The sequence below is a fragment of the Lineus longissimus genome, chromosome 7 (genome assembly GCF_910592395.1).
Source record: "Lineus longissimus chromosome 7, tnLinLong1.2, whole genome shotgun sequence".
Taxonomy (NCBI): Eukaryota; Metazoa; Nemertea; class Pilidiophora; order Heteronemertea; family Lineidae; genus Lineus; species Lineus longissimus.
This window is the reverse complement of record NC_088314.1, coordinates 17816732-17836532: the sequence shown is the minus strand read 5'-3', so window position 1 is coordinate 17836532 and position 19801 is coordinate 17816732. Positions and strand designations below refer to the sequence as shown.

The 19801-nt window shown below is 42.4% G+C and overlaps 1 protein-coding gene across 2 annotated transcripts in view; it reads right to left on the bottom strand.

Annotated features, from left to right (window-relative positions):
* The window catches only part of LOC135491700 (cadherin EGF LAG seven-pass G-type receptor 2-like), a 67754-nt gene extending 48665 nt beyond the window's left edge, over positions 1–19089 (bottom strand). For both annotated transcript variants that reach the window (XM_064777723.1, XM_064777722.1), the window contains exons 1-5: positions 15232–19089; positions 5904–6256; positions 1839–2013; positions 1133–1258; positions 487–727 (exon numbers count right to left, since the gene is read on the bottom strand). In XM_064777723.1, coding sequence (XP_064633793.1) covers positions 487–727; positions 1133–1258; positions 1839–2013; positions 5904–6256; positions 15232–18811 — 4475 coding nt within the window. In that variant the 5' untranslated portion in view covers positions 18812–19089. The remainder of the gene's footprint in view (positions 1–486; positions 728–1132; positions 1259–1838; positions 2014–5903; positions 6257–15231) is intronic.
* Between the last annotated feature and the right edge of the window lie 712 nt (positions 19090–19801).

Below are 19801 nucleotides of genomic sequence, written 5' to 3'. Positions count from 1 at the left end.
ACATGCTGTCCCCGTATACTTATGTGATAGAAAGGATGAGCACTCTTCGACCATGTTGGTGTCGGCTGGGGTCTCCGGTTTCCTCCTACCTTACATTTTGAAGTTATTAGACATAATAATGTCCTTATTGATGCTAAGCTCTCCACTCACTATTCTTTTGACGAACTTTGCAGTTTGCAATACCATGATTCAATTTTTGTCAAAATACACAGTCTACCTGACACAGTACAGTGGAACCTCCCTTAGCAGACACCTCTCTATCAAGGATGCTCTCCCTATTAAGGACAATAGTTTAGGTCCCAAATTGGTCGTTTACATTCAATTTGACCTCTCTAATCAGGACACCTCTCTATTAAGGACAGCACTTGTCAGTCCCAAATGTTTCCTCAATAGAGAGGTTCTACTATATATGCGCTTTGCAATGACTGTATTATACAATGCATCTTCACACATTTTTCAAACCGCAACAAAAACAACAAGACTCACCTTAGTCGAATCCTGAATCGGTGTGTCCTCCTCAGTGATGGGAACATCAAGAAAGTCCCTTTCGTAAACCCACGCGTCGTAACTTCGCAGAATTCCGTATGGTAATCCTTCCTCGGACAGCCGACACAGCTGAATCCACCGCCAGTCTCGGGCACACAGCGCGACGGCGGTCTACAGACATTCTCGGGGCAGCTATCCTTGACGTAGTTGGTGTTTCTCATGTCATACTGACACTGTTCGCCTGAAAAAATATGATAAGAGGATCTTCATCAGCAAGAATTTGCAATGGGCTGCAAGAGGGGAGCAGGTTGAGTCTTCAGTGCCTTTCTCCACAAAGGTCCTGCGATTGGTTGGATCAATTCCTCAAGCAGTGTTCACCATTACCAATTTCTTTGGTCGGGTACAGTAACCATGTTATGACACAACTTAGATTTCATTTCAGTTTTGTCCAGGTAGCAGCAAAATCTGTCTGGTAGCTCTAACAGTAACACCATCACCAACTCCATGAACATGAATAAGTCCGGGTGCGAAGTGAAAAAATGCATTTTTGCCGCACCTGGACAAAAGTGGAGAACACAGCTCAAGTGACAGAGTCTCTCCACTCAGTAACTTTAAAATATCCGAAATGAATCCTTGTGTTACGTACCAGTGAAGCCAGCCTTGCAGTCACAGGAGTAACCTCCCTCCCTTTGGATGCATGTTCCGTTCTCTCCACATGGACTCGAGTAGCAGAGGTTCACCTCGGTGTCACACAGGTACGAAGCCTCCATTCCTGGGAAAAAATACATCATTTTATTAAGCAAATGCCATGATATCATGGAGAGATGGCGTGGTCTTGTGTTGGATGCTTCAGAACAATATCTTGGGCTTGATACCCTTGGCTTTCACACTGCTTTGTAATCTTAGGGAAAAGCTTCTTGGACTTGGGGACTTGCCAGGCCGAGTTACCCACCCAAGTAGACAGCCACCCAAATGGTGCCCAAGAGTCAGAGTCCTCACTGAATTCTTCTAAACATTAAAGGTATCCAAATAGGTTCTTTAGCTTGGTTCAATAGAATCTTTGGACTACATTAATGCAAAGTTGGAAAATAAATGTTATTGAAATTTTTCGACTGCACTCTTACAGATATCATCAGGATAAGACTTGATCGTTGATGTTTCAGACGTCATCCATTAACCGTATTGCGGGCCAACACCTTTCGGATACCTTCAACCGGATCTTGAAAAATGTGTTTCCCTGGCAAAATCCTGACAATGACAATGAGCTTTCCAACGGCACATTGATTGTTTTTGTGCACCGGCAAAGTTGAAGTCAAGAGTGGACAACGTAAATGATGCCTTAGTATTCTTACCTGTGAAGCCTTTAGGACAACTACAATTGTACGAGTTGACTGGTCTGATTGGCCGGAAGAGCATGGTGTCGGACGCAATGAAGGATGAAGCGTTACCAAACTTGAGAATGGTCATGCAGACCTCGTGGTTGAGACAAGGCTCTCGCACGCACAGGTTGTCGTCAAAAGGCAGAACCTGCAAGAAACGAATACGGCAAACTTGTGATACAGCAATGAGGTGGTGGATAATCAAATCCACTCAGGGGTGCAGACTGTCTGTATAGGTAAACAGTGCTGCTCCTAGCACATCTGCAGATATAGGGGGATGACTACTACCTTTATGAAACAGCTGCTGGCATCAGAATTTCATGTCATGGAATGAAAGTAAAGTAACTTTACAAAGGTGATTGTGCGAGCCCTGAAATCAAACCTTTAGCCTTATTTGTTCATTCCCGCACTACGCGTGCTACATCATCAGGATGCAGTCTTGCAGTGCGACGCACCAGAAGCAATTATGGGGACAGAAGTTTCTCTGTCTGCGCTGCAAGGCCGTGGAATGGCCTGCCCGGCTCTCTGAGATCAGCTGAGGACTATGTGTCATTCAGAGGCCAGCTAAAGACTTGGCTTTTTGGGAAATTTTAATTATAAATCCAGGTGGCGCTTTTAACAGCTTTTTCTGTTCTGAGAAGCGCCCTAAAAATGATCTATTGTATGTATGTATGTATGAGACAAGTATTTAGCTTCCTGTACAACACCGCCCCTGCAGAAGTAGAAAATATCCCCTAGAAAAAATTTCTCCAAAATTGTATTCTGCCATATTATGGTATCTATAGAGGCCATGACTGTCAATACCTAAGAGATCAAAGCACATAAACAGAATCCATTGTTCTCCGGACATTCTGTCCTAGGACATTTCAAACTTTTACACCCCAAACACCCCGTTTTCAAAATAGTTGGTATTGCAGCAAATGCCACTAAAACGCTTCGCAACGACGCCAGTCAACCTAATCAATCACAAGGACATCCAAATATTTGATCAAATCATTTTTTGATCGAACAAACAAAGGTTATGATCTAATATGATATACTAATCACTAATCACACACATAAGCTTGTTTAGCATAGATATGAGGCACTGCTATGCTACGAGATGATATTTGACCAGAATATACCACAATTGTGTGTTCATGCTTTGTGTACACTATGACTTATCAGGAATAATCTATCAATCAATAATTCTGAATGACATGACACGACATGGGTGCAGACTGGTCATAAATAAGGCCGAAGTTACATAGACCTCATTCGTTCATTTACCACGAGTCACTTTCCGGGTTTTTCTTTCATTCCTCGGTGAATGCATGCCACAAGGCCGTGCTTTTACAGGGGAACGAAAGCAAAAGGGGAAAATGAGTCCTGGGAAATGAACGAATGAGGTCTATGTAACTTCGGCCTAAGAGTACACATGACTTCCTCTATTTGAAACATGACATTCGGGGGGGGGGGGGGGGAATCAGATAACTTTCTAACATCCATCATTTGGGAAATGTAATTCTGGAAATTCTGAATTTGAGACATGAGAGCAGACTGATCATAAATTAGAGTATGCATGACTTCCTCTATTACAAACATGACATTTGGGGGGGGGGGGGAATCAGATAACTTTCTAACATCCATCGGTTTGGAAATGTAGCAAAAAGTGTTCCCAACTCAATTCTTGAATAATGGGAAAGGCAATTATTTTACACCGCCTCAATATGCGAAATACCCAGGATCCCCAATTAAAAAGCGCCACAATAAAAATTTAGCGCATAATTGAAAAGAAGGGTCCCAAACCTTTCAACGAAATCTATTTTTATCTTCGATTGTTGTGAGGGGTAATTCTGTCTGGAATGAATTCACGCCATATTGAAGGGCTCACACCTGGGGGTCTAACAGTATTGATCTTGGGAGCGAGATACTGCAGGGAGGGTATTGTCTGTGTCAGCGCTGGGTCTTGTAAAGGGTGTGTTATGCGATAGTTTGGGTCTGCGTGTCTAACGATAGCTCGGTCTTCGTCCGAAAACATTTAGACAGAGCCACAGAACATTACTCCGTCAAGATGAGACCTGTGGCTGTGGACCCTAAATATGAAACTATTCGAGGTGCTTCGAGTGAGATTACTGCTTTGGATCAACAATCATACAGACAAACTCCAATATGAGCCTTCACATTCCTTAAATACACTGCTGGGGGGTCTTACACTGCTGGTAAAACTAATCTCATTTGTCAGTACACCTCTTCAACAACTACTTTCATGATTGGAATAAACAACTTTGTCAGCAAAATAATCTCTGATCATGAGTGATCACAACTGCACTCTAAACCACGATTACTGAACATCACGGCCACTGCATGTTAAATTAACACTTTCAGCGCCCAGCCATATTTAGCGTACTTCCCCCAGGGGCCAAGGTTACGCCCCTTTTTACCCTTTTTCAAAATTATGAAAACAATAGAAGGAATAAAGATAATTACATGAAATTTTCTGTGTTGGTTCTTCTTTATTAGATCTCTTTACAATGCTAATTTGGAATGATAGTCAGCAAAGCACTTGATTTTGCACAATGGTACCCCACACATAGAACAGTAATATCTGGTGACTTTCCGAATGCCCGCTTTTTGGCATACTCTCGGCTACATCTGCCCCCGTCATCAATCTTCGACCCGCCATTGCGCCTATTCGAATGCAGACGATCTTGGCTATAAATAGCACATTGGCTGAACATCATACTATCACCTCAAGCGCTGTATAGTTAAATTATTTTCCCCTATACTGCGCTGCTAGTCGCCTCGAAGACAAAGCGGGAAATTTAAAAATGCGACGTAATATTACGTCGGATGGCTCAACCCTGTGAACTTGCAAGACGTAAAATGACGTCGGATGGCGCTAAAAGTGTTAAGTGGCTACCACATGCACTGGGTTGTACTGCCAACAAGCCTAAACCTAGAGGCAAGGTCAGAACATATCGCATCAGAAATTGACTGCTGTGGATTCTGACAGATACAGGTATCCTCTGCATTTTGTGACTGACTTCCTGACAAGTGTGATCAAACCGTAATACTCTATATGTTTGTGTATACTGTCCGGCTTACATACTTGACAGTAGCACGTGCAAGACTATTTGAATCACACCTTTGAAATACACCAACTCATTCCACAAAGAACATGTCCGCGTTTTTCATACTGAACAAATGAACCAGAACTGTACTGAAGAGATCACAGATATGGAATAAGTCGTAGCAATGAAAAGAAAAATAGAAGACATCTATTTGATAAAGTACAAACTTCCCTTGACAATAGCCTACTCGGTGTATTGCTTGACCTACAAATTAGGGTGACAATTCCTAGGAGAGACTCCAGAGTGGGAGCTCACCTGTTTTTAATGCCTTACACAAACAGCCTGAAACCTGTTGGTGTATGCACGAAAGAAAAGACATGGAAAATCTTCGGCATAATCTTTGTACTGCACAAATCTTGGTTTCGTCTATCAGGTAGACTTCTGATAGGAAGAAAAATTGCTTCCAATAAAACCTGAGAAAATGGCACAGGTAAAGATTCAGGTAGAAGTGACAGCATATTTCATATTCGGAAATCAGCATGTACACCAAACGCATGGTGGCAAATGTGAGTTTGTGCATCTCGACGATAAGCAAGGCTGAAGGGGGCGGAAGATGGCACAAGACATAGTTTTGGTCACAGCGGTCCTTGGTCATGCTGGTGGTGCATCCAAGGACCGCTAGATTAAAACTGAAAATGGCAAATGTTTCTTACGAGCCCTTTTAGAAAAGACTAAATACCGCCCTTTTGGTCCTTGGAAGTCTAATCAAGACTGCTCGGTTAGACCTCAAATTCCTTCATAAAACCCTCCGCTGACACCTCAGGTTTTTTCCTGCATTTTTTCGCCAACCCATGTGGTCATGATCAGAGAACCAAAGACTGAGAACCTGCCAGGCCGGTGTTCCATAAGTCATCTCAACTCATAAATTTGCAATGTTGCACTTCTATCAACAGACTACACCAGGGCAACTCCAATCAGTTCTTACCTCTGCTGTCGACAGCTGAGCGAGGAGCACTCGACGTAGATAGACCTTCTCCCTCAAGTCCTGCGGCGGGTGGAAGTACTCCTGGTTATTCCGGATCATCTTCCGCACCGAGAAGCTGACGTTCAGAATCTTTGTCGCTACGTCCGTGTCATCCTGGACGTTGATGATGAAGATGTTACGTTTGTCTGTCTCGAAGATGCTGGCCAAACCTCTCAGGAAGAGCTCGTAGATGTGTGAGAGGAAAGCCGTTTGCGACATGTTGTTGAGGCGAACAGTGATGCTATTGAATAGCATGTTGTCGGTGACGAGTTTGACGGATAATTCGCAGTTGGCGTCGATCTCATTTTTACCATCTGAAAAGAGAATGATGATATTCATGAAAGATTTAGAAGGAATTGAAGGACTTGTGATTTGGAGGTCCCGGATTCATCGCCGGTGCCACTTTGTAACTCTCAACTGGCCTGAAATGTCCAACTGGGCACTTGTGGCTGCCCCGGGTTCTCCAGGGGGGAGGGGGGCAAGCAAAAAAGTGGTTGTTGGGGGTTGAGAAGATATCATTTGGTTGTACAAAGTAGTAGCAGTATTGCTCCTGGTAGTAGTATTTTAATGAAATGGCCAGGGCCATTGTGCTCACCTCATGTGGAGGAAAGATGGACAAAGAGCATGGTCTTGTGTCATGTAGTGTTAGGTTTGATGTAGGTCCAAGCAATTACAATTTCCCCAAAATGGCCAATTTACAGTACATTCGACCTCTGTGACCTTGAAAAGTAGGTCAAATCAAAGAAGACCCGGGTGACACATTGAATGGTTGTTAGAATTAGATGTACCTATGATATAAAATTGGTGCCAATCGGGCAAGTCATTACTAGGAATAATGGCATTTTGAAGAATTTAGGATTTGGCCCCCTCCCTGGAGGCCAAACGGCAAATCAGATCGCACCAAACTTCGGTACCTGAGATCACCTGACCAAGGGGTACATGTGTACTTAATTTGTGATCAATAGTCATTGCAGTTAAGAAACGTGCCATAGTTACGGCCTGACGGCGAATTTACGCCATTTGACCTCTGTGACCTTGACAAGAAGGTCAAATTAAAAACCTGTGTGACATATACTGTATGGTGGTTAGATGTACCCATGATATCAAATTGGTGGCAATCGGGCAAGAAGTTAAGGAATAATCACATTTTTAAGGTTTTTGGATTTTGCCCCCTGGTGGTCAAGTGGTGAATCATATTGGACCAAACTTTGGTCCCTGAGATCACCTGACTAAGGGGTAAATGTGTACCAAATTTGGTATCAATAGTCATTGCAGTTTAGAAACGTGCCATCGTTACATCCTAACGGCTAATTTACACCATTTGACCTCTGTGACCTTGAAAAGGAGGTCAAATCGAAAACCCGGAGGATATATGATGCACCTTTGCTAGAAGTACCTACCATATTTTTTTCAAAATTTCCCGAATACTATTAAGGGAGATATTGCATATTTTCACTTTTAACGTTTGCCCCCCTGGTGGCCAAACCATGAAACGAATCGGACCGAAACTTGGTCTCCCAGGTGTCATTACATAAGGGTACATGTGTACCAAGTTTCAACTCAATAGCTCTAACAGTTACGAAACGTGCCCTGCTAACGGACGACGGACGACGACGACGACGACGACGACGACGACGACGACGACGACGACGACGACGACGACGACGACGGACGACGGACGCCACGGTATGGGATAAGCTCACCTCTGCTAAGAGGTGAGCTAAAAATAGAAGCTTCACCTGCTACTATCATTAATCATATGTGTAGTATCCACTTGACTTGATGCAGACATGATCAGGTGAATGGCCCGGTGCTGTATGGTGATTAGTTGATCCAGGAGGTATTCAGGCTAATTACACCTGAGGTGAGAGAATGAAACAAGATACCCAACTGTCTGCAAACATGTCTGAAGAAATCTGCTCACAGGGTTGCCCCATACCGTAACCACAATAAAAAGAGGGAGACATGAAACCATGTTGAATCATCCAAACTTAAAGGTTCCTGGCTTAACAAGCCTGCACTGACCTATTTTACATGAGTCACTATCAAGCCATCCATCGCCCCTTCGGCGGCCTGTCTGTTTTCTGACCAGTGCCCCTGGTTCATCCTGTCGCCCCAACAACCTGCTTATAGTTGTTGGAAAGGCCTGGATGTCATTTTATATTGTCAGTCGAGTTTTCCAGCACAAGAAAGTACCAATGGTACCACTTTTAAGGTATTCTGTTTGGTTTTCGAGCTTTTTATTTCAAAGCTGTTAGGACCGAGGATACGTCTTTGTTGATTAAAAGAGCTTATCTAACCAAGAATCAAGGAGGGAAATGTTACGAAATACAGATACAGAAATCTTTTGCACGAAGATGCTAGATGTGTTAGCTGTAGCACATCTGTTCCTTGGTAAATTGTTGCAACAGGAGTCCCAATAAGAGACCAAATGTAGCCTACAAGTGCCTTAGAGCTTTTGCGGGATGTGAATTTTTCATCCAATTCCAACAATTCCAACCTTTGGCCAGGGAAATATGTTAGGGCAATAGATTCTTCATTCAACGCATGCTAAACGCCATAATGTTGGTAACTTGCTGCAACAGGAGTCCCAATAAGAGGCTAAATATAGCCTACAAGTGCCTTAGAGCTTTTGTGGGATGTGAATTTTTCATCCAATGCCAACAATTCCAACCTTTGGCCATGAAAATATGCAAGGGCAATAGATTCTTCATTCAACGCATGCTAAACGCCATAATGCCATGCGCAATCTCAATACATTTTTAGCACATGAAGAACTCGCCAATATCAGATCTAAGAACTCGAGACCCTTGAAAACGTGAATGGTTGGCACGTCTGAGTCACTCTCCGATATTTGAATAACCTAGAGAAAGATGAAAACAGGAGCGTCTCCATATTATCATGCCAGGGGCACAGAATATATCAGTTTTCATAGAATTTACATCGTGAAGATAATCAGTCTTTCGTGATCGATAAAAGTGAAAGGAGATTTCAGGAAGATGATTTGTGCTGAGGAGTTTTACAAATAGCAATCACAGAAGTACGATTGTTTTATAATCCAATGGCTATCAGGACCACAGCATTTAAACAGGAAAAATCAGTGGGTTTGAGTCCTTGGGCAAAGCTCTTGTTTCTTCCTTCATGTACACCAATTTTGCAATTCAAATCATTCTGGTTACTGCTGGAAATTCACAATAGACTTACCAGAATCCTTTACGGGCTATAAAATTAAGGGGCAAAAGGTTTGAAAAGTTCTCCTGATCAGTTTTTTACCCCTCAATTTCACCAGCCCAAAAAGGATTCTGGCAATTTGTATTTGCATCATCCATTTCCGGTGGCTTGAACTGGGATAAATTTGAAACACTCCAAATGACCTAAAACAAGTAGTACAGGTTATAGAAGCCTACGACCACAGGCCTATCAAATCCCTCCGCATTGCCCGACCTAAGGGAGAAAACCTTTTCAAATCCTGACAGAAGCACTAAATGACTGAACATTACCAGCCCCCTGACCGACTTTTATAATTCCCACAGAAATCTTCGACCACAGAATAATTCATAAAAATAAGTTTTTGGTCAGCAACTGATTCGTGAAACACCGACTGACATATTTGTAGGCCGACGTCATAATCTCTGCGATCAATAATTACTCGGTTTACGATCAAGGTAAAATATTGTGCAAACTTTCTAGGCCTTTCCTTTGGCCCTCCTAATCTAAGCAGATCAAAGAGGCATAAGCCATACAGATTAGAGACTAACCCTTGTGAACCTTCTCAACCAGTCAAAAAGTATAGAACACCCACAACGACCTCACCAAGCATGCCAACCATAGGCTCTTGATGTTTGGACTCAAAGCCAGGTCTTCGACACATGCAGAGTTGCGCTTGTCAAAATGCCCCACCACAAAATGAGGATATCAATCAACCAACAATTTTGTATCAATTCCTTACATCAACTGTCAAAGTATGATGCTGGGACTGGCAGAATATGGGCCTTACCCATTCTCCACACATGTGAAGAACTAAAATCACGATGAAGTCATTCCGACCCTGCTTGAATTGGCTTCGATTGATTCCAAATATTCCAACTGAGATGCTGGTGCAACATTACATTTTGTCATTTGGTCAAAATGAACATGCCATTCTGGTTGAAAGAACCCAATTTTAAACACAGAAGATAGAATTTACACCTCTAATTTCTCACTTCTTTACAGTTTTCATCTGAAACCCTAACAAAAGTTGTTTTTGAAAGCCCTGCAGCTTGACCCATTACTGTGACATTCTAACTCCCTTGTTGAAAAGTTACACTATTCGAAAAGGATTTGTTGAAATAGTAAACTCTGTTTCCTGCTTCATCCAGGTGAAGCCATCTTGACTGTCAATCTTGATATCATGATCAGCTTTCAGACAATGTCACTGATCAGGTTTCAGACAATGGTCATCAAGTGTGTGGAGGCTTGCAGAGGGAATACCTCTCGATGTTCAGACTGCCCTGCAGCCCTAATCCAAATAATAATGGTAAATAAACACACCCTGTTTTGAAGCTTTCTCCCTGGCATTTTATCAATAAATTGTCTTCTCAACATCCCTAGTTCTATTCGACTTGCTTCTAGGCATAACCAGCCACCAAAACCCTTCAAGTGAACTGACTGTTCCATGTTGCATAACACAGTTTGATGCAATGAAAACAAAGGGAAGCAATGGATGTTTCACCTTTTTAGATTTGTTGGCATTGGTCAAATTCCATATTCAAGTGTCAAATATTTGAGCTGCTGTTGTCAGCTGTCACTTGTTCCTGGAGGTCTTGGCGCTGAAGTGACTGTTCAAGCATCAGTCACAATTCAAAGTTTCCTTATCCTGTTATGATTCTGGCAATACCGGTAGTTTTTCAATAATTTGAGCTTCCCAACTGCCCTGGGAACCATCAGCAGCGCCAGAATAAAGACCCTTGGCAAAGACAAGAGCTGAGTACACCGAAACAATAGGGATTTGGTAAGGGTCTGTATTAGCTCCCGGCCCTCCAGAGGACAACATTTAAAGAAAGGTCCTCAGAAATGTCACCAATATTTTGACGGCAATGAGTCATTGCAATTACAAATCACATCTTTGTTGGTCTTGTATATACCATAATTAAATCCCCTCAAAACAAAGCCACCTGAGGTTATCAACCCATTCACGTTGGACTTGCACCATCTGGCATGGTCACAATCAGGGATTTAGCAAGGACGTCAACTTTGGTACCAAGGAAGAGGTCAACCATGTCAGCCGGAAAAGTATCATGCAAACAGATGATTTATAGTTCCACAGCTGCAAACCCTGGCTGCCTGCGATGATACAATTTTATGAAACATGCAGCGAAAAAGACACGACTATTGACCTTATCATCAATTGGTGGCTGCATATTTTGCATCAATTTTGTAAAATAGGGATAAGGGGAGCGATTCCACTCACGTCGATGGCTTGAGCCTCGAGGTTGAGGGGACATTGAGGCCGGGTAGACATTGTTGGTGCCACACACATCCAACGCAACCCAATCCACAAAACAAACTATTTTAGGATAACCCTAGTGGCAAGTAAAGCCGTGGCAAAAAAATATCAGGATTCCGTCTATTTGCATTGCGTTCTAAAATGATGTAAAGTAAACATTAGCAACAGTAGGAAGAAAGCCCCGAGGTAAAACAAATTAGGGTTTTTAATAGACTGCCTTATCCCTCCACACCACCCAAACAATCAGAATTGAGATGCAACCATTGTGATCGTGTGTTTTCATTCAACGTGCAAACTTGCCTGTAAATTGTGCATGACTGACGCGTAGCAGGAAGGATGTCAATTGTGATTGGGACTGTATCTACATATCTTCTAATTCCCACAATAAATATTTCCAGAAGTGGTAAGGCTGGTGTTTGCATGCCAATAATTGGCTCCTACAATATTGTTATTTGATTACCAGCTTGGTTATAATTATTACAATATTTGTTGACTGTTCACTAAATATTTATATGCCATACTTTACTTTAGCACATTGTTGGTATAATATTAGCAAGTATGTATAGACATGATATTATCTACAGTGTAAAATGATAACAAAGATTTGGTTACAGGAAAATTCGTCCCCGGATAATTCGTCCCCGGAAAATTCGTCCCCGCAAATTCGTCCCCGGATAATTCGTCCCCAAGGAAAATTCGTCCCCGGAAAATTTGTCCCCGAGGATAATTCGTCCCTGGAAAGTTCGTCCCCGAGGATAATTCGTCCCCAGAATATTTTACAAAGTTGAAAGTTGGGGGTTACAGGAAATATATAGAATATATATAGAATATTTTACAAAGTTGAAAGTTTCTGACTTTACTTTCTAAGTCTTGTCGAATGGACTGTAGTAATAACTACTACTTTCGATTTTTCTCATTCAGTGTAACACCTCTCTTTACTACCATACAGCTAGTTACCTCCCCCACTATTTTTATAGTAGGTAGAAGTAGGCAGGCGAAATATTTTATTGAAGAATTTTGAGCTTTTCTTTCATTTTGACCAGTAAAAATACTTATTTGAAAAAAAAAAATTATTTCCCCTGCCTACCTCTACCTACTATGAAAAGAGTGGAGTAGGTAACTAGCTAGTAGGGTAGTAAAGAGAGATATAATGAATGAGAAAAGTCGAAAGTAGTAAGTAGTAGTTATTACTAGAAAGTAATGTCAGAAACTTTCAATTGTTGTTTGATTTTCCGGGGACGAATTATCTTCGAGGACAAATTTCCCAGGGACGAATTATCCTAGGGGACATATTTTCCGGGGACGAAATTTTCCTCGGGGACGAATTTTCCAGGGACGAATTATCCTCGGGGACGAATTCTCCAGGGACGAATTATCCTCGGGGACGAATTATCCGGGGACGAATTTTCCTCGGGGACGAATTTTCCGGGGACGAATTTTCCTAGGGGACGAATTTTCCGGGGACGAGTTTTCCGGGGACGAATTTTCTGGGGACGAATTTTCCTAGAGCCCAAAGATTTCATCATGAATGAGTCTGACAAAATGAATTGCAAAATATGACAACAAATACATGTTTGAGTGGCGTCAAAAAATATAGTTCACAGGGTTTCCGCCAGAGGGGGGTGGGGGGATTCACCCCCCTAAAATATTTCAAGGGGGGATATCCCCCCCCTTAATTTTGAGCCCTAAAGTTTGTTTTACTGTCAAATGAGTAATTTTCATGATTTGATATGTAAAATAAGAGCATTTGGGAGCCAATTGTAGCGGTTTTAGGGCAAAAAAACGTCTCAGGAGGGGTCATATACCCTTTTTAAGAAAAAACTAATTTTAAAAAAACAATTTTTTGTGCTCCCCTCAAATTTTATCCTGGCAGAAACCCTGCTTCAGTTAAAAAAAACTTTTGATGAAATTATAGTCTTGATAATCCATGTTTGCAGTAAGCGAGGGGGGGTCACACTCATACAACTAAAACATTGTTATGTGGTGTGCAACATAAATCTCGTATGCAGATTTGTTGTAATTCAAAGAACTCTTAAGTTTCATTCCAAGAAACTGCAAATTACTGCTTTTGTAAAAAATAGTATGACTATCAACTAACATTATTCCATGCATAATATATTCGCTTGAGAAACTGATATTCTCCATTGTACATTTCAGCAACAAATACAATTTGGTGTTGAGTACATTTCATTTTCAGGCCAACAATGCTACAAAACACAAATGACAAGAGAAAAGCCATAAATTGTTTGCAGTGGGAGTTGCCATGGTGACGCAGAGTTTAATCAATCCCGGGAGTTTGTGACAGGAACAGTAAAGAATTTTATCATTAGAAAAGAACACGGGCATGCTTCTCAATTCTTCTTCAGTGTTCACTCTCCACTTGGAGGTGATACTCCACGAAGCAGTCGTCCTCTAAGGCGGGATGAGCATTTTTAATTTTACATCTCGTTCAAAAGACTGTAAAGGGCCAGGAATTCTCTAGTACAACAATGTGGATGGACACTGTATTTCCTAGAAAGCCATATTGGTTCATCCACTACCAAGGCGAACCTGGGTCCTGGTATATAAAGTAGAACCTCTCTATTAAGGACACCCTTGGGACTGAGAAGTGCTGTCCTTTATAGAGAGGTGTCCTGATTAGAGAGGTCAAACTGAATGGAAACAACCAATTTGGACTAAAACTAGTGTCCTTAATAGAGAGGTGTCCGCTAAGAGAGGTTACACTGTATGTACTTATGGTAGCCAGCTGTGTTCACTGGTTTACTGAGGTCCATAATACCGTGCAATATCATTTGGTCATATGCATGTAATTTGAGAGTCAATTTCCAAAAGTGGAAGTGGACTCCGGTATTGAATTTGGAGAAGTGCTGGACCAGCTGGGACCATTATTGGCCCAAAACTGTGAAGAGAGTGGTTACCCATTAGAACATCACTTTCGAGGATCATATTTTCAAATCGTACCAATATCCGGAACAACTACATATACATGCATTATACAGCATGTTTAACCCACTCACACACAGGAGACACTTGTGCAAGCACTTTACATCGCCAATAGAACTTTCGACAATAGGTGCTTTAAATGGGGTCATAAGAATAGCCCAGACAACCATGGGGTAGACCCTCCTATTCTTATTCAGATGAGAAGACTGCCAGCAGAATGAAAAGCATAAACCCAACACAACACATACCAATAAATCAACGACTTTAAAAGTATGTATGGGGGGGGAGGGCAACCAAATTGATATCACGAAAATCAGACAATTACATGAATTAGACTTGGAGGTCACGTCTGCCTTTATCCTACAATGCAGAATTCTGTCTGAGATCACGATAACCTGTTGTACAAATAAATGTATGAGGATACGCAATGTTAGAATGAACAAAATTAGCGATATGCTTTAGTTGCTACTTCCTGTTAATAGTGTCCTTAGTTTATTGCAGTAATGTAGCAAACTACCAAAGACCTGTTGTGAAAAACGTTTGCTGAAACTGAGAAAAATAAGGACCTGCTGGCCAAACACGCATGATCATGAATGATATAAACATACATTCGTACATGAACGTCATTTCGCTGATATATATATGACGACTTTTGGGATTCCGATCTGAAATGCAAGTGAAAAAACAAAACACTCACGCACATACTAGGTGCAATCAACCACAACAAATGTACTTTTTACAGTAAAGCACAATGGCAATAAAGATCAGAGCTGATAAATTCCTTGTTGTTTTCAAACCTTCTAGGTTCCAAGAAGGCATTTACACAGTTTTCAAACACTGAGAATAACATTTGATAATTACCTGAGACGCTGACTTTCAGTGTTCCATTTTTGGGGACATCCGAGTTGAGTCTCGAGTCGAGACGAATCATGCCAGTCGTTGTGTTGAGGTGGAGAACGTTCCCTTCATTTCCCGACAAGAACCGATACGACAGCTTATCCGAAACATCCGGATCATGCGCCGGAACTCGACCAATATAACCCGTCGGGAAATGATTTATGAAATTATTGAATATGATTTTGAAGTTTTGAAGTTCAGGGGGATTGTCGTTGATATCCTTCACGTGAATAACAACAAGTACATCCGAAAATAACGGCGCAGAAGTGGCCCGAAGTTTGATCTCGTAATCTCTTTTACCACGTTCGTAATCCAACTCGGTCTTTGACAATATAACCGCAGCGCCATCTTTTGATGGTCCCAACTCAAACAGCCTTCGATCCACGCCACCCACGATGCTATATTCCACATGCGCATTTTGCCCCTCATCCGGATCACGTGCCACGATTTTCCCAACCGTCGACCCGATTGGTTCATTTTCATTGATATCGAGATTGATTACAAGGGAGTCGAACTTAGGTCTGTTATCATTTACATCGCTAACCTGAATATTAATTTTCACCGCCGTGGATTTTTTACTTGCGCCGCGGTCCACCGCAAATGCCTTCAACTCATAGTTGGCTACTAGTTCTCGATCTAGAGCTTTGGCGGTGCGAATTATCCCGAGGGTTGCATCAATACTGAAGTCACCATTCCCACTGTTGCCACCGTCGAAGGTATACCGAATAGCGCCATTAGAGCCCTGATCCTTATCAGTCGCTGTGACCGTTATCACACTAGTACCAACCACAGCGTTCTCATTTATTGTCCCATTGTAGACGGTTTGCTTGAACTCGGGAAAATTATCATTCACGTCAATGATTTGAATTTCTAGATCAGTGGTGTCAGACTTGATGGGATGGCCATGATCGGTCGCAGTGACACTGATGGTATAACCGGGCGTGGACTCCCGGTCGAGTGGCTTCTTAGTGTAGAGTATACCGGTCGAAGGATCGAGACGGAAGACATCAGAGGCGTCCATGGTGTAGGAGATGCGCGCATTCTCCCCAACATCATCATCAGTTGCGGACACCTGAAACACACTGACACCAACTTTGACATCCTCATTCACTTTCGCTACATATGGCGTGTTTTTGAAAACAGGGCGGTACGTATTGGCGTCTGTGATGTTAACAATGACCGTACAGGATGTGCTGAGGCCGCCCGGATCTGTAGCAGTCACGGTCAAAACGTAACGATTCTGCTCCTTGTAGTCTAGATTCCTTGCGACCGAGATCAAGCCCAGACCACTCTGGCCGTGTATGTTGAACGCCTGACGTGTGTTTCCACCGGAGATACTGTAGGTAACTCTTGCATGAAGGTCGGTATCTGCATCAGTTGCTGTAACTGTCTCAACCAGCTCACCAGGTGCCACTTCTTCTGAAATTGCCTTTTCATAAAAATTCGGTTTAAAAACGGGGGCATTGTCGTTAACATCTGTGATCGTTATTTTGACCGTAGCGTTGTCTGACCTCGGAGGTGTCCCATGATCTCGGGCTTGGACACTGAACGAGTACCGATCTGTTTTTTCCCGATCTAACGGACCACTTGTCGTAATCCGGCCGGTTTTGCTGTCAATGACGATTGGCATATTCGCTGGTGCATTTATAATGGAGTAAGATATTTCAGAATTGGCGCCCGAGTCTTGATCGAAGGCCTGCACTCGAACAATTTCATAGCCAGGGTCGACGTTTTCCAGTATCCTCTCCTGAAAGTTCATAGTAATGAAGCGGGGACTGTTATCATTTACATCTTCCACCACAACCAGAACTGTCGTGCTGTTTGCCTTCGAAGGGGAGCCACTGTCCTGAGCGCGCACTTTCAGGTTGTAACTATTCCCGTACGTGTCTTCATAATTTAACTGCTTCACAACAGACAACTGGCCATTTACTTCATTGATTTTGAAAGTGTCCCTCGTGTTTCCTCCAGTGATACTATATCGTATTAACCCATTCGGGCCCAGATCTGCATCATGAGCCATGATAGTGCCGATTACAGGCTGCGACTTCCAATCAATGTCCTCTCTCACTCTGACAGTGTACGAATTCTTCTCGAACTGTGGGTAGTTGTCATTCATGTCTTTGATGGTTATGACGACAGTCGCTGTTGCCTCGCGCCGATCCTGGATGTTCAGACTTTGGTCCTGCGCTTTCACAATCAAGGTGTACTGTTCGGTGGTCTCACGATCTAATTTCTTCGCAGTTGTGATTGTGCCTAACGACTCATCAAGACTGAAGACATCATTCGGTGGTTCCGGATTCATGATGGAGTATTTGATCTTGGCATTTTCACCGGAATCCTGGTCAGTGGCGCGGACAGTCAATACAGTTGAACCAATACTTGCTGTCTCTGCCTCCTCGTGAAAGTATCGAGGAATTTCAAAACTTGGCGTATGATCATTGACGTCATCTACTCTGATTGTTAACGATGCCTGGCCGGTGTTTTTGAAACTTGTTCCCCCATCCTTGGCATAGATGGTGAAATAATGTTCACCAATCTCCTCACGATCGAGCTTCTGTGTGGTTGTGATTCGACCAGAGTTTGGGTCGATTTTGAACATGCCCTGGCTGCGGCCGTCTCTCGTCGCGGTCAGGGAGTAGGTGATCTGCCCAGCAGCTCCCGAGTCGTCATCAGTCGCATTGATCGTATCGACAAATAATCCAGCAGGTTTTTCTTCTGTGACATTGCGGACATAGTAAGGTTCCGGAAAAATGGGAGTAAAATCGTTAGTGTCCCGTTTCATCCGATGAAGATGTTTTATGGAGTGATGGACTTTGAAGTCGCGCTCAAGTCCATTCTTACTCAGCAGTACGACCTTTAACGGAAGTTCAGAATCGTTCGTACCACAAATTACTGATAATTTAATCCCTATAATCCAGGTGTCAGTCACAATGCAGACTTCGCCACGAGTCTGTAAAGATCCATCAGAACGGACACGAACATTTTCAGTATCTGTCCGATAACCCACAACGCATTTTTTTATTGACAGAGGGAGATTATTCAATATATTCACAATATGAGTGTAAGGAGATAAACAAACACCTTGCTGCCAATTAAGACGATAGCCCAGGACAGGCGAACTGTACAGTAATCTCTGAGACTTCCGACGGAATTTTGTAAAACAGTTTCGTCCGTGCAAATGGACGTTGACAGGAATCATAGAATAATTCGTACTTGGTTTTATTGTTTCGCTAATCACGTAAACGGTGTATGGATTTTGTTGCTGACCGAGACGATTTATGCACCTTGGGAGCGATTTGACTATGATGCGACCGTGGCGATCCACGGACAGGAATGACGTCACATGACGGTTCGCAACAGTGTTTCCCTTTACTGGTAGTAACTTATACGACCAGCCCGGCCCAAGGCTGGCGTTGAAAATGGTCACACCGATACTAGCACCCGCGTCCACATTTAGATTCACATCAAAAGCACATGAAAGACGATGGCATAGAAATAATATGACTGAAACTATCCTCCACATCTGTGAGTGGTAATCCCCCATGCTTTCCAGTCCTTTTCTACAGATCAGCTATTTTACACACAGTAGTGTAGTGTACATTATTACTGTACTTGCTGTGTAAATCTCCAATCCTCAGAAAAAATCAGAGCACAATAAATCCCGATTTATACACAAACTCAACTTTCGATCACCTCAAAATCACATTGTTCGTTACTTCATAATATCATGCCTGCTACCGTATATTTTTTTGTGTTTTCTTTTGGTCAAATTCGAGAAAAATTGAATTAAATCCGGTCATATTCCGAGCTCTGTCCTGTACATTTGTGTATTGGCTCTTTAATACAGCTCTTCAACGATGTCGGCTCTTCCATTAGCCTCCCCCTGCAACCACTTGCCTAATTGATTAATTGGTCTAACAAGAGATGGCGACAGCGGTCGGTGGACAAAGATCAAAGGACATCAAAGAGGTTAGAGATACCGCCGTTCCAAATAAATTTATCATCAGGTGGCTGGTGATGAAATTGAAATGAACAAAGTTTCATTTTGATGGGCTGGACATTTCACACGGATTTGAGGCTACATTATTGGATAAATAGAGAATGAAAAATATATATAATCTGATTAATCATATTATCAAAATACTCCCAGTATCACAGACAAGGATAAAGGATTAATTAATCTTATTTAGCCAATTAAGTTAATACTGTGCTTCAAATCCCTGTGATACATATTTTGACTTCAGCGGACTTAATAGCGGTGTTAGAATTTGGCAAACTATCACGCAATCTTTTCATTATCGAGCCCAGGCCTCATCAGAGCCTACTACCCGGCCTGCTATTAATCTTGGATACAATCCTGCTAGATGCTAAAGCAGTTTGGCCTAAAGACATTGCCAAACATAAGGCCCTATTTCAACGAACCTCAGAGTCACCATCTAGTCAACCAAACACGGTAGCCAGGTAACGACAGGTCATGACAGTTGTAGGTCAACGGAGACAATGTCACATCCACCTAGCACAATGGGGACAATGT